This window comes from Alosa sapidissima, chromosome 21 (genome assembly GCF_018492685.1).
Source record: "Alosa sapidissima isolate fAloSap1 chromosome 21, fAloSap1.pri, whole genome shotgun sequence".
NCBI lineage: Eukaryota > Metazoa > Chordata > Actinopteri > Clupeiformes > Clupeidae > Alosa > Alosa sapidissima.
Window position 1 is genome coordinate 23,527,237 of NC_055977.1, and position 15,446 is coordinate 23,542,682.

At 41.7% G+C, this 15,446-nt stretch overlaps 1 protein-coding gene across 2 annotated transcripts; it reads right to left on the reverse strand.

The window, feature by feature from the left end:
- Window positions 1-3,493: 3,493 nt before the first annotated feature.
- On the reverse strand, window positions 3,494-15,366 carry crtc2 (CREB regulated transcription coactivator 2). Of its 2 annotated transcripts, none has more exons than XM_042076591.1 (14): window positions 14,692-15,366; window positions 13,811-13,912; window positions 13,000-13,113; window positions 10,608-10,669; window positions 10,013-10,081; window positions 9,358-9,458; window positions 8,966-9,042; window positions 8,503-8,546; window positions 7,974-8,212; window positions 7,306-7,757; window positions 5,584-6,573; window positions 5,214-5,270; window positions 4,782-4,950; window positions 3,494-4,555 (listed from the first exon to the last, which is right to left on the reverse strand). In XM_042076591.1, the coding sequence occupies exons 1-14, from the start codon at window positions 14,869-14,871 to the stop codon at window positions 4,407-4,409; spliced, it is 2,805 nt and encodes a 934-aa protein (XP_041932525.1). In that variant the 5' UTR covers window positions 14,872-15,366; the 3' UTR covers window positions 3,494-4,406. The 2 variants fall into 2 exon arrangements, with proteins under 2 accessions (XP_041932525.1, XP_041932524.1); XM_042076590.1 differs by having other exon boundaries at window positions 5,584-6,597.
- Between the last annotated feature and the right edge of the window lie 80 nt (window positions 15,367-15,446).

The following is a 15,446-nucleotide window of genomic DNA, read 5'->3' on the forward strand; positions in this document are numbered from 1 at the left end:
TATTCCGCAACTGCAACAGGTCAATATGACCTAGCTACAGTAAAGTGACAAAGGTGGGTTAAGCTAACCCAGCCACCCACTAAAAGCCTGCTGGCTGCCAAAGTTCACACATGACAAAGACTGTAAACTCTTATCTTCACTATGAAAGTTGACTTGTGCACCTTACGTTTCTAAGCTTTCTGGGAAAACATTTCTCCATTACCCAAACATAGTGGTTCAGTGGGTTATTTATCAAAGTGAGATTAGAGAGCAGCTGTTAATATAAACTCACAAAGAACTTAAGTCTAAGAGTGCTCTGAATGATCTGCTAATAGATGTAAAAGCAGATGTGCCTGAAAAGATTGATGAATTATACAAAACATCCTAATGACAAGATAAAGCAAAATGGTCTTGAAGTTGTCAGACAACCTATACTTTCCCAGCATGAGTCATGTCTCTCACCCCTACTACTTAACAACAGCTATTGCCATGAGTAGAGAAAATAGTAGCTATTAAAACCAACACAGTAAACACTTTCATCGCTCAGACACTTCTCAAATAGATTCTGATATGAAGAGCCTCTCCCCATGTAAACCCAGAGAAAGTCAAAAGCTTAAGTTAGCAAAACAAACCAAGATTGCTGAAAAAAATCCCCACATTTGTTTGAATTACTGCCTTTGTTCACATTAGTTAATTATTCTGAAACAATATCTGAGTACCGACTCTTTATTCATGCACCTTACTTCCTTGTTTACATCCTCATAAGGATGTTCCATCATGTTGATGAGCTTCTAAATGCAATACAGCTAAAAACACATTTGAGAGGGAATCTTTGTTGCTACTGGCTTGTTTGCAGAAGGGTTACTTTGAGGGATGACTTCAGTAGCACTCCTCTAAATTTAGCAGACTGCTATTTCACTGTCTAGAGTTGAAAGTTGTGGAAATCACCAAAAAACAGTATCACCACAGACTACAACACTAAGGTATGTTCACAAGCACTAGAAAAGGTGCCATCTGAACATCAAGCACTCCTGAAATCTGTGCCATCTGAACAACAAGTAGTCCCAAGCCATCATAAACATGACCTCTCCAACCCTGCAACCGCCGCCCCCCCCCCCCCCCCCCCCCCCCCCACACACACACACACACACACACACCACCACCATTCAAGACACAAGCTGTAAAGTGTATATCACAAACTCTTGATAAAGTAAATAAAAAGAATGTCTAAATGAGTTGGACTTGGTGGGTGACAAGAGTCTTTCTTGAGCAACAAGTAAATGAAAGTTTATACAGACTAATTAAACTCAGTAAAAAAAACAGAGCCTTTGTGATCTGGTCAAGTATGATAGTTTTCTTCAGAAATCCATTCGTAAACTAGATAAAATGGCAAAAGAGGATGTTGTATACCTCTTTTTACTCATGTTTACCACAGTGTGTGGAAGGTGCTGTATTTTTACATCCAGAAAGCCATGAGTTGCACACATGGGGGAAAGTTATGAGCCTGTGACACATTCTGGAGATCTGGTGTGAGTGGCTGGTCTACACTGCCCTCCTCTGAACAGCAAGTGCAAGTACCATTTTGTATGAAGTGTGTGTGATTCATAGATTCACATTTTTTCCCTATAGTAACTTTTGATGTACTATCAAGTCACAAGTACTTCTGTCATTCTGATTACTTAAGTAGGTTAACCCTTTCCTACAATTCCTTCATATTACATTGCTCCAACCCTGTCTTCCATTTCTTCTGAAAGTACCTCCAGCTATGGCACCACGAGATCACATACTGTTCACAGATCAGGGGATTATTATTTTCATATTTTGTTGAGATAGGATTAAGCATTTCACTGCTTTCATTGGGTAAAATAAAGGATACATACAAATAAATAAATAAATAAATAAATGCTTTTTCCTGAGTGTTTTAACTTAAAATGAAATGGTCCTCAGTTGATATGATTCTTGGATCTGGGTTATGGTTTCTGTTTCTGTCACGCATAACTGATGTTTGCAATGTTCGCAACTAATTTGATTTGCTCTTTGAGATATAAAAAATAAGCCTTTTCATATTTCCTGGGTTGAATTTGCTATAGTAAGCTACAGACATTGAAGGCTGCAAGCTCTCCAGGTCTATATAATTTGAGTCACTCTTAGTCCTTCTTGCAATCAGAACATCAGAAGAAAAAATAGTCACTGCATACATTTGTTACCACAAGTTCCAGACTGCTAGAATGTTCCAAGTATTATGTAGAACCCTCAACAACTCTGCATCCCTGTGTGTAAGTGAGCTGAATAAGTGGTTGGTCCTGAGTTGCACACACAACAGCTGGGTAATGAGGTGATTCTGGCTTAGTTGTTTACTTGATCTCTGGCCTTGACCACAGATGATCTCACCCTGTCTGGATGTGTCAGGGCAGACAGACACCCTCATTCACTTCACATGGATGATATTAGTAATCAAACAAGGCAAACCAACGGAAAGGAAATTATTTATGTTAGACAAGGCACAAATTAGATATGAGAGAGAAAGATAGTGAACCACTAACAATATGCACAGACTTCACACTAAACATAGCAGGGATGACTTAGTTATTAAACTAGATATTTAAGACATTTTATTCTTTCATATCCCTACCGCACAAACCAATATACCTTTCAACAATGGTTGTGAATGGTTGTGCCTATAACTACAATACCAAGGCCATAACAGGCTATTATAGTGTAAGTTAATGACTTTGGCGCCACCGATAGGTCGTTATGGGCAATGCACCAAATATAAGTAAGTGGCTCCAGAGCGGCTCTCAGCTGTTCAGTCTCCTGGATCATTTCCCTGCCTGCTGAAGCACGTGCTCTAAAGTCATGGGACCATTTTGCCAGCCTTGATGAGCTGAGTCAGGAGAGTGGCGCTGACCAGAAGCGTGGAGAGGCTGTAGGCTCACAGCACGGAAAATATGCAAGAGCAAGGGCATACACTACTGACAACACTGCATCTCTGTGAGTCAATGTGAGAGGACACACTTACTGCACAATGGCACTGTACAAAAAACATTCATGAAAAGCAGATGCATTTATCACTGAACTGGACTAAATTACAAATGGGGCCAACATAGCTGGACATCTGGTCATCTTAACAGACACCCCCACTGTATATATACTCTTTTTGATCCTGTGAGGAAAATTTGGTCTCTGCATTTATCCCAATCTGTGAATTAGTGAAACACACTCAGCACACAGTAAACACACACACACACACGGATTGCAATGCAAAAGGCCCTCTGGATGATTTTTCTGATAAACCTACATTACTTCTTGCATCGACACTGGCATCTGAATTTGTATTTGTTATAGCTGACAGTGAAGATTAACACAGAACTAGTTTTTCTAGAAACTAAACTTTGTTTCACTGACAACCAAAGAAAGGATAGTTTTCTTTTTCACTTGACAGTGAAAACCAGATGGTTGCGGTCAACATATGATGGTCAACATTTGAAATCAATAAAGACAACCGCTTTGTGCAATCAGTTCACATAAAAACATTTACTATTGCAACATATCAAGGCAGTAATGAATAATAAACAATGGTTTTGTTTGTTTTACTCAAGTATTACTTGTTTGCGACAAAAAACACTGTTTATCTTGTTTTGTTTTTTTTAGCAAGAAAGCTATCTAAGCACAAAAATGCATTCATCATCTCTACCAGAGAGAGAAGTGGCTTTTAAAATATAAAACATATATTTGAAAATATAGAATAAATAAGCATGACAATATAGTCATAATATTAGCATCATATACACAGAAGCTTAAAGCAAACGGTTTCATTAAAAAAAAATCATTAGACTGAAAGGATTGATCAGGCTGGCACATAAAAATACAGTTGTCAAGCGACAGCTTATTAAAGGGTTGACCACGACCTTTTGTGAGCATTTCCTTTTGTACATTTTTTTTTTGCAAGGGAAATAGATATGTTTTCTAAAAATTCTTTCTATTTTAATGACCTCACAACATAAATGTTGACATGTCTTATACAATGACTAAGGAGAATTCCATATAATTATTAAGGACAATATAATATAATATAATATAATATCTGATAAATAGGCAATTCTCTCTTTAAACACACGTTTACTTCCTGAATAGGGAGGGTTGGTAGGTGTGGTATACTTGATACTTGGAGATATACCGATTTAGCTCTGTCCCCATATCTATGCATCAGAAACATCTTCATGACAATGCTCTACATACTGTACGTACTCCAGTCTAAAATGGTGATCTGGAGATCATTGCATATGGATAATTCTTAGTTGACATAATTACACTGTGATCATCACATTCATGGTGTCATACCTTCCATAAAGAGGGGCTCTAAACCTGCAGGGAGATGACCTCTAGCTGACCTCCAGCTGACATCCAGTGGCGTGCTCATGTCCAGGTCAGTTAATGGGGTTGTAAAATGTCCCATCCGTGGCAGGCTCGCTGGTGAATTCATCCCTCAAGATGCTCAGCTCCAAGGCCTCTTCATCTAGCTCCAGCATATTGGCAGGGAACCCAGCAATCTCCTGGTCCAGCCAGGATGCTGCATCTGATAAAAGGGTTGGGGTAAAGAAACATTCTTTACACAACAGTTTATTTAAATGTTCACAGCTGTGTACAGACATCTGTGAAGGCAGCAATGGATAAGTACCACTGTCTAGTTTATCGCATGAACAGATGGACAGATCAATGAACGGACAAATAGACTGAAATACAGAGAGATAGATAGATGGGTTTAGGTGAGAAAGCCTTGGGCTACTCATGCTGAACTATACCTGTTAACATGGTATCAGAGAAACTATGGCACATTCCCATGCTGTGTTTCTGGTCCTGCCCAGGATCAAGGCCCTGGAAAGGAGAAGCTTCTTTCTCTGTGGTGGCGGTGGTCAGCATCCCCACCTCTGTGACAGCACTGGACCCAGGCTCTTTGCAGAGTTGACCCAACTGTAATGAGGTTGAACAAAAAAAAAAAACATCAAGGGTAGAACTATAGTGAGAACAAGAAGGAATCCTACTCGTTCAAGTACACACTACTCTTAGAATTATTCTTCAAGGGATTCCCCTGTTTAAAATGAAACTAAAACGAAAGTCACTGCTTCCTCATACAGCCTGATTATTTCACTTTTTTCAGTCGCTTTGGATGAAAGTGTCTACTGCATAAGCAAATGTAAATGTAATGTGATTGTAGATTAAGTTATGCGGCCCACCTGCTGGGAGAGGGCTTTGGTCTGGCTGGGAGTGAGGTGCAAACCCATGTAGGACTCCTGAGTGGACAACAAAAGAGAGTCAATACAGGGACACACGTGATGGCATCGTTCATCACCACAACAATCCACAGGCATATTAAAGGAATGCAACCCTCATAAAACAATATTGTATCAAATCTATCAATTTATCATCAACAATAATTATGCAACAAAATGGTATCAACAGCAACCGGGCAATTCAGCAACTGGGAGGACATAGTTGAAGTAGCAGTAATCACTTTTGCTGTAAAATTAGACTAATTAGGCTAATTGTTACAAGGGTAATTATTAGGGTAATTAATCAGGCTCCACACAGGAAAATCCAACTTACATTATTAAGGCCTATGCTGTTCTCCAGACAGGGCCCACTCTGTGAGGAGATCCCTGTTTGCAGAGTCTGGGGCATCTTCTGGGGGCTCCCAGAGTGGGCACTTCCTGCTGCCACCGTCTCCTGCAGCTGGCTCTTGGATCTCCGGTGGCTCTGCACCCGCATCGGTGTGCCCGCTCTGATGTGCTCCTGAGCGGGCAGAGTTTCCACGCTGGACAGGGGTCCGTGGAGGTCCGTCTCCTTCTGCCAAGGATGGCCCTGATTTGGGCCAGGCATGGCAGGGTTTGGAGAAGCCCATGGCGGGTGGTGGTGGTGGTGCTGTTGCTGTTGCTGTTGCTGTTGTTGTTGCTGTTGTTGTTGTTGTTGTTGTTGATGGTGGTGGTGGAGAACATGTGGAGCATGATGGTCAGGCTGGAGATGATGAGGTGGCCACTGGCTGTGGTGGTGCTGCTGGTGGGTAAAAGGCTGGGCATAAGGCTGCTGCGGTGGAGGACCTAGGTGGTGGAGTGGCTGGCTTTGCTCACAGTGATATGGCTTCTGGTGGGGAAGCTGGTGTTGGTGTGGGTGGTGGCGCAGGTGCTGCTGGCCGGGTGGGGGGTTCGGGCCTGGGCCTGCTTGGTCCTGGGCGAGGTAAGGCGGGAGCTGTGAGGGTGGAGGGCTCGGGGCCTGCAGGTGCTTGAGGAGGTGGCTCTGTGGCTGGGGTGGTTGCGCATGTTGACACTGTTGAGCCTGGCGCTTTGGGTACATGGGTGGCTGGTACGATGGATGCTGTAAGGGTTGCTGATGCAGACGCTGGCTTGGCGTGGCTGCTTGGTGTGGCTGCTGCTGATGGTTGGCACTGTGCATAGGTGGCTCTACAGAGGTCAGCTGATGGTGGAGCTGCCCTTCTGTTTGAGCGTATGGCAGGTGTTGCAATGGCTGCTGGGACGGTGGAGGACCAGTGTGCTGTGGCTGGTTGTAGGGATACGCAGGAGGTCGGGAGTCTCGTGACATCTGATTTGTGTTGAGGAGCACTCCCTGGGAAGACAGAGAGCAACGCAGATACAAGATTTCAAAACATCTGACGCCAGTATGAGTCATATACAGCCCCAGTGATATATACGTGGCTCCATGAAATGTGAAACTTGAAGATACAAAAAGATAAAATGGCTGCTATTGTGTTTTGTACATTTCTTTTGATAAAAATGTCTTCTAAGTGATTAGATAGAAATGTTTGTGCTGCTAAAAATACTGAGAATTCAATGGGCAGCTGCTCTGTTCTTGTTTTTCTCGTTGCTGCTAAGAAAACCACCCAACTTTCAATTCCAGAATTTTGTTGAGTAACTGAAACTTTGACATGTCAAGGATATTTCAAGGAATTTGTCAGTGTATTACACCAACCTGAAATCTAAATTAAATTAATTCCTGTTCAACAGAAAGAGTCAAGATAATTCAAATTTGTCTAACACAAGCCTGTGGCGTAAAGTAAGACACTAGTGCAGCTTTAACATGACACACGCCACGTAAAAACAGTTTTAAAATGCTGGTCTAATTTTTTCAAATGTAGGCACGTCTGGTGTAGCTACCTCTATAACCAGTTCCATTGATTACAGTGGAAGCTCATTTTTGCAGCAAACGCTCCGCTACAGAACACTTCAGTTACGTGCCCGCCAGTGTAGCCTCCCTGTCAGGATGGTTTCATGTGTACACAAATGGAAACATTGACCTCCGTGTGAATTGCGATACCTGGGTGATGGAGGACAGTGTTGGGGACACGGTCGGGGAGAACTGCTTTGGGTGGTGCCAGCGAGACTCTCCCCCACTGGGCAGAATGAGAGGGCTGAGCTGGTTCCGTTTCCGTGACGACGCGGGAGGGTGGGATTGGTTGGATGCCCGTGAGGAACAGGACAGAGACGAGGAAGAGCAAGAACGTGATCCACCAATGCCGCTGCTGTAGCTACAGTGGCTAGCAGCTGATTGGAGGGACTGGTTGCTGAGGGAGGAGCTACTGAGAGAGGACAGCAGGGATTGGTTACTAAGGGACGACTTGAGGGAGGAGTTACTCAGAGAGAGATGTAAGGAGGCAGAGCTCAAGGAGTTGGGGAGGGAGTTGCTGCTCAGAGATGACTGGATATTGGGGCTACTTAATGAAGACTGAAGCAGAGGGTTACTGAGAGAGACCGGCATTGGTGATAAACCTGAAAAGGAGAAGATTGGAAAAAATCAATCAATCCATCCTGACAATAAGTATTTTAAATATCTAAACATCAAACGATACAAAAAAGTTTACAAAAAAACTGCATCACAACAAGAGGTCTGTATATACTTAATATGTATTAGACATGTTACTATGTACAAGATAATGCAATTCAGTAATGTCAGACACAGCGCTAATATAGTTGATTGACTGATACCAGGTAGGTGATAGGCCTCGTCTGTCTTGAGGCCAGGGTGTGTGAGACCCCCAGGCAGGTGGTCAGAGCTGCTGGAGGAGGACAGGCACGAGGCCTGGCCCAGAGGGTCCAGCCCCAGACCGGTGGGCTGGGAGGAGGGCAGGTGCAGGCTGGAGAGGTCTGGCAGAGAACCACTCATGTTCAGAGAAGAGGGCAATGGGAGGAGGCTGCCGCCCTGTTGGCTGGGTGTGGGGATGGCACTGAGGGGAGAATGAGAGAGAGAGAGAGAGAGAGAGAGAGAGAGAGAGAGAGAGAGAGAGAGAGAGAGAGAGGAGATGTAATATGAGAGGCACAAGGGAAGGGAAGAACAGAGAAAAGAACAAAGGAAGGAGAGAAACATCGGAAATGAGATGAGAAGAGAAGAGAAGAGAAGAGAACGGAGGGGGGGCAGAGCAGAAGAATGCAAAAGAAAAAACAGCACATCAGCTGAGGATATTTGACTTGGCAGTATGAATACAGGGAAGATGACAGGAAATCAGGAATGACTCACTGTTGGCTGGAGGCTTTGGCACTTCCTGATGGCACTTCGGACAACTGAGGACACACAAGAAAAGTCCATATAAACCATACATACTTACACACTTGAACAGGGGATAGCAACTGTGCAGTAAATCACATCAGTGCAACAGGCAACTAGATAGATAGATAGATAGATACTTTATTGATCCTCAAGGGGAAATTCAAGCTAAACTAGAAGAGTTTGCAGAGAGTGTAGAGTGGAACTCTGCCAAAGCCAACTGAAGTATCACTCAATGTTAGTGAAAGTGAAACTAAATTGGCCAGATCCACTTCCAGATTTAATAGGTTCCTCCTTGACCCATGCTTCATCTTTCCAACAAGTTTCATGAAATTCAGGCCAGTGTGTAATTCTGCTTTCGGACAGACAGACAAACAGACAGCTGAAATATAAAACATAACATCCTTGGCAGAAGTATCAGGAGGGAAACAGTTACCTTTTTACAGTCACTTTTGAAAGGCTTGCTTTCCTCTGGCATATTCTCTTCGATGAGAGGCACAGGATATGGGAACACTTGAAATTAAAAGCAAAGACAGACCAAATGGTCATAAACATAACTCAGTAGATTATTTAACAGGTCACACTAGTTTACATCACTAATAATCATCCCTTAAATATATTATGTTTCAAATGAATGCAAAGTAGAGTAACTCCAGGACTCCGGTCTCACAAAAAACAAAAACAACAACAACAACAACAACAACTTGTGTAAACACCAGAGCACCAAGACAACTCAGGGAGGTTTTGCAGGCTTCTAATTACAACCTTCTCCAGCTGGAGCTGCTAACTGCAGCTGGCGTGGGGTGAAGAGGGAGGCAGCACACTCACCACTGCGTCTATTTCGGGGCGTGAGAGACTGGCCCGAGCTCATCTGGTCACCGATGTGTGTGTTACGTACAGTGGTGTGCAGGGCCGAATCCGAATTTGTCCTGGAAAAAAAAAAAAGTTTTAGGAAATCGTCACTGACGTATAAACGTGACCAGGAATTTCACCATTTTAGGGGCAAAGCCACTTGGCCTTCGGTTGGGCATATTTGGTGGAGGGGCAACTGCACAAAGGCCGCACAAAATGGCATCAAGGCCCAAGTTACCTATACAGCACATAAAAATATAGATGTATATGGGGACGATGTCTTGATGAAAACCACAGAAGGAAACACATTTTTAATGCATATAATTATGTCTTATGGCCACCAGTGGCACAACATAAGATGGAGAGACAGACAGCAACATCACTTTAAATCAATACACAGACTGACTATGTGTGTTCCTGAATAGTTGTTTAGGTGAGAAATGATCAATGAAACCTGAGTTTTGTTATGAGTGTTATAATGAACTTTGAAACAAAATGTTGCATTTTCTAATGAAAGTGTATAATGGAATTGACTTTTGAATGGAATTGAGTTGAGAGAGCGGGCAGTAAGGGATGGGCAGGGCTAAGGGAAGCCAGAGGGGCAACTGTGGACAAAAGAGCTGGTAATGACCTATTCAGAGCTGTCGCTGGGAGGCGGACCTCTTGGCCTTTGTCAGTGGTGCAGCTGTTTGGCCAGTTCCTTCATTAAACAAAACAGAAAAAGGGGTCAAATACGATTGAATTTATTCATGGCATTCCAAAGAAAGGCAATAGGAACATACCAATTTCAATTGAAAAGTGAACATTCAACGGGTTTGCAAAGCAATGGAAACCTCAACTGGTAGAACATGGGATTCCCCTCTCAAACTCATTTAAAAATTGATTGTACAATGACTAAGTATAATTTAAAATATTACACTCTATTACACCGATACATTCTTCATACATTGAGAACTGGTTTCTTTAATGAAAAATTACAGTAACAAACCAAATTGGCACAGAAACGATTATATTTCGGTAATGCACACCTAACAAATACACGCCTTATATGTAGAGAATAATGAATGATTTATCTAAAAACTGCTGGCAGACTTAAAATAATGTTATTGTAAACCCTACTCTCAGATTCGGTATCATTCAAACAGAGCACTGACAGTGACTATGCACACAGCAGGAGTTAATAGCCATGGCAACTTGGGCCAGCTGGCCGGGGTCCTGATGCCTACCTTCTCCAGTAGGAGCCAGGAGGAGGAGACTGGTGGACTGAGTGGTAAGGTGCACTATCAGTCTGCAGGTCAAAGGTTAAGGTTGACTGTTTTGTATGGCATGACCATCGGAAGTTTCATACAAATATCATACAAATTGGCTTCAGAGGGGATAGATAGGGGCTACATTAAATGCAGTGAGAAACAAAATAGTGGATAGAATAAAAGATTTTCATATATTTTATCTTTTTTTTTTTCAAAAGTCAGTCAAAATCACAATGGAAAGTCATGTCATCCTGAAGCAATCAAACGGTACAGTAAACAGTATTATCATCAACATACTGTAATTACTAACATGGTACAACTATGAGTACAATAAGTAAAACATATTATTATATAATGTTATAAAATGTATTATTATGTATTAATGTATCAATTTATATTTTATAAAATGTATTTATATATAATTGCAGCTGTCAATATCATGTGTATTCATTCTCAAGTATTTTGAAGTAGAAGGACCATATGTAACATGAAGGGAAATCTCCTCAGAAAAGTACACCACAAAAAGGGTCCTCTTTTTGGACACGCATGTGGTACAGAAACACAGAAAGGACGTGTTTCCCTTTTCTGTCCAGCTTTAATGTGTATTAGTGAATGAAGAATGATAAAAACGTGCATAAAATATATAGTAGACAACAGAGAGTACCCCATCTAATATCACTTCCAATGTCAAATGTTTCAAAAGTGTATAGATATTTGTTTAGAACTATGCAACAATTATTCAAGTTCCATGCAACCATATACATCCCATTTTCCCATACTTCCTACGTCCACCATTATTTGACCACCATTATTTGACAGACTCAATCCTCCTCGGCATGGATAGGGGATAATGTTGCACACATTTCTGGAGAGATTTGCTGCCTTTCTTCAGAGACGGAAGAGTTGTGCTACTCTAGCTTTCTCTCTAAACTACCCCAAGGTGTTCCATTGGATGGCATACTTGGCCAGGTCCTTGTTTACCCCGAATTCTTCTTTTGAAACCCTTGCATGATTTCGGCAGTGTACTTCCTCTATATTCCTCTTCTGCCAAGCTTTTATCATGTCTGGCATTATTTTACTATATTATCCACAGACACAGAAACGGTGCCATCTATAATCAACTACAAGTCATCATCTCCCCAGTCCCTTGTGCAGGCATACAGCACCAGCTCTGTATCATCACTCTCCCTCCTACATGCTTCACTTTCAGGGCTATGCATTTACTGAAGTAGTCCACGTCATGTTTAAACCAAACATGCTGAACCCCGTGTGAGACTAAATACATTTTGGGGTCATATGACAAAGTTTAATCTCAAAGTGTTGTGCCAAAGAGCAAGCAAGGGTTTTTCTCTTGGGTGTGTTGAAAGAAGTTGACGATTTGCAATGTCACACTATCTGCGTCACAAAAGATGTTCACTGATAACCCCTGTGCCATGCCTGAAGGACTTGCCTGTCTGTTTTTCCGACCTAGATTTAGCAAGTAAGTGCACTAGTTGTGGTGTCATTTGAGCAGGACAGCCCCTGCATCTTTGATTAATGGTATGACTTGGTATATGCCTCCAGAGTTCTGCCGGTAACTGTTCAAATAATTTTCAATTGTGTCCTTTCCCATCTTTGTGCAGTCTCGCAATCATATTTTCCAATTCCATAAGCATCTTTTTGTGTGTGAAGCTATGATGCAGACCTGCAGCTAGACACAGTTCATACATATGTCCAAAATTAAGTTCTGTTTTTCAGAAGTCGTTTAATATGTTGTCATGAAGTTGTTATGCAATTAGGCTAACTGGAAATCAGAAGTCTTACTTCAATCTTGAAATCTCAATTTTGTGTCAATAATCACAGGTTTTCTAACTTGTGTAGCAGTGATCACTTTCTACTTTGAGGCCTGTGTTCTAAATATTATCTTTCTTCATTTTTGTTTCATTATCATTAGAGAAAATACAGGTGCTACTGAGGTGATACAATTTTGAATCACTTGACATTTAAGTGTTAATGCAGAGGGGTATACTAACTTATTGTATTTCAAATATACACAGGAGAGATTTTAAATTCTTAGTGTATAGTGTACATTTGTGTGCATAGTACATACATACATTAATATAGACTATTGATTTGGATGAGTAGAAAACCGTGTTCTATATCTCTGAAAATATATTAAGGTCTTCAATTCATTCACACAAACCTATAAAATAATCTATGGTTGCTATATTTGTGCGTGCAACTTGATTTGGAAAAAGGCGCCAGCTCCATTATTGAATATAATAAAGATAAAAAGAGAAACTTAACTCCAAAAAGTCCGTCCAGAAGCAGTCTGTAAGTAAGGACTTACTGATAACTGAAGCACATCTAATCTGACTGAAAAGGATACATGTCTTCTGTTGGGTCGGCCTGGTGGACTCAGTCTCCTCTCTCTATGGGACTGATCTGACATCAGGTGACGGCGTGCTACACAACTGTGCTCAGGGTTGTATGACACCTGACCCTATGTTGAGAGATGTTGAAAGAAGATATGTGCAGAGTCAGTTTGGTAAGAGAGTGAAAAAAAAAGGAATATCAGTCTTTAGGCAGGAAAGAAAAACTTAGCAGAAAAACGGTGACACAGTAGCCAATATGCTTACAATATGCTTAATATGCAACACCAACAAAATTAAGCAAACGTTGTCACTGTGGGCATATTGGCACATACATGAATCCTAGTCTTGAGGTAACAGTGTGTTATTGTGTGGCACATTCAAGATTGGGACGTTGAGTCATAACAATCTGAACATAATAAATAGACATTTTTTAAAACAAATACCCATAGTAAATTAGGTCATATGGTCCTTGACATAGTGGCCCAAATGGTTAATGGAGCTAAATAAAATGGTAAAGCATTGACCTCAGTCCATGAGTCCAGGTTCATGTTTCTGCTGTTAACCTGTTAATCCATGTTGTTACCAATGTCATTCTACTGTGATCACCTTACTTGAGTGACTGGAGTTGATCAGATATGAATGGTATGCCTTCAATGCATACCATTCTAAATGACTATAGTATATAGAAAATATATACAAAATAAATAAAGTAACATAAAAGGATAACTGTAAGGAATCATCATCATCATGCCATTAAACCTGTAATTCATCTGATACAGGAAATATGACTTTTTACAGACCACATCAACAGTAATAAAGCCTCACCTGAGAGTCACAAGTAGCTCTTACAATCTGGTTAACATTGGGCAAGGAACCACCATAACATGGGGCCAGATTTCTGGTCTGGCGAGCTCTCTGGACCTGTAGCTGAAACAGAAAAGCTCATCTGTCAATTTAAGCATCGGGCCCTGGAAAGATAATGGATTATGTAGTAAGGTAAATTGCTGCCAAAGATTCTAGAGAAAAGTTTATGAAGTGTCTCATAAAGTTATCTGGTGCATCTCTGAAAAATATCAGGGGCATTGTTGTGGAATTGATTGTTGACCTCACACACATTCACCCAACACACACACACACACACACACACACACACACACACACACAGGACGCGCACACACACACTGGGACGGTACAGCCCCTACAATGGACCCAGACCGTCCTGCCTGTCAAGACTGTGCATACTGTAGCATGCAATATTTCTGAACTTGGACATATTACCTTCCTGAGCTGTGGCCTATATTCACGGGTACTTGATTTAATTGTATTATGTTACTCCCCCTGCCTACTCTCAGTTTCACTGGATGTTGCTTCTCCGTGTATTTAGACTGCTGTTTTCGTTTCACTGCGCTGTATCACTTCCTGTGCCCCCTTGCATTGTACATTTCCAAATAAAGCGGTTCTGATTGTAAGGTAATGTTACCCTAATTACTGCACGCAACCCGCTCCCAGGCTTGGTTGAAGCAACGTAAACAGAAAAGTTTGCTAGCAAACTCAACCTTGCTAACTTTTTCAGTCGACTTCGCAATACTTTATTATAATCCCAGACCGTTTGCCATTTTGCCATATACTCTTACTTCCCGTCTGTAGCTGTGTTGACGGCCACATTCGTTGCGATCTCGGCCTGTCAAACCGACATCGACACTTACCTTGGTGGAAGTGATGTCCATCATAACCTCTTGGAAGGCGGCGGTGTCTTCAGCCTGGCGCTGAGTATGAAGGGCAATTTTCTCGCTGAACTTGCGTGGATTACATCCCGCAGACCCAGATCCCGAGCTTGGTCCTTGGTTACATCCCCGACCCCCAAAACCTGTACCTGCCATAAACATTATCGACCCAATAGTATTTAACAGTTGTGAGTGAGTTGTTCAGTAAGCTATCGGTGACCCAAACACCCTAGAGAGGTAATCGTGATGTATCATGGGAACTGCCGTTTTTTCTTCTGCGGAAAAGCGCTGTTTTTTTCCGTCTGAAAAACTACACTGCCCACAGATGGAGCAACAGGTCTGTCGATAAACAGATTAGGATATGTGGGTGATGTAGTTCGTGCAAATGTTGCTACGAGATTGTATTTCTTGTACTTGGTTTACGCTGATTGAACGGCTGCCATTATGAACTTAAGTGTTTCTCGTGCGATGTGTCTGGGACGGAATTCATTTTTGGTCCAGCAAGATATGGCATTTCGTTCCATTAACTACTGTCTAAAGCAACTCAAGACCAAAGCTGAGAACTAGTTTTAACTTTAAATTTAGATCAAACGCATGTGATTTATCTGTTCATATTGCCCATTTTTGCCAAATATATGGCAAATATGTGGCAATTTCGAGCAATCTGTGGAGAGGGAGTTACGTCTTTCAGAGACGAATGACTGAATCTGTGGTTCAAAATATAAAAAACTACATTT

Coding starts and splice junctions, on each gene's coding strand:
- crtc2 (XM_042076590.1), bottom strand. CDS start 14,871: ATGTTTATGGCAGGTACAGGTTTTGGGGGTCGGGGATGTAACCAAGGA. Junction 13,913..14,691: donor TGGACATCACTTCCACCAAG/GTAAGTGTCGAT, acceptor TTTCTGTTTCAG/CTACAGGTCCAGAGAGCTCG. Junction 7,758..7,973: donor CGAGGCCTATCACCTACCTG/GTATCAGTCAAT, acceptor TCTCCTTTTCAG/GTTTATCACCAATGCCGGTC.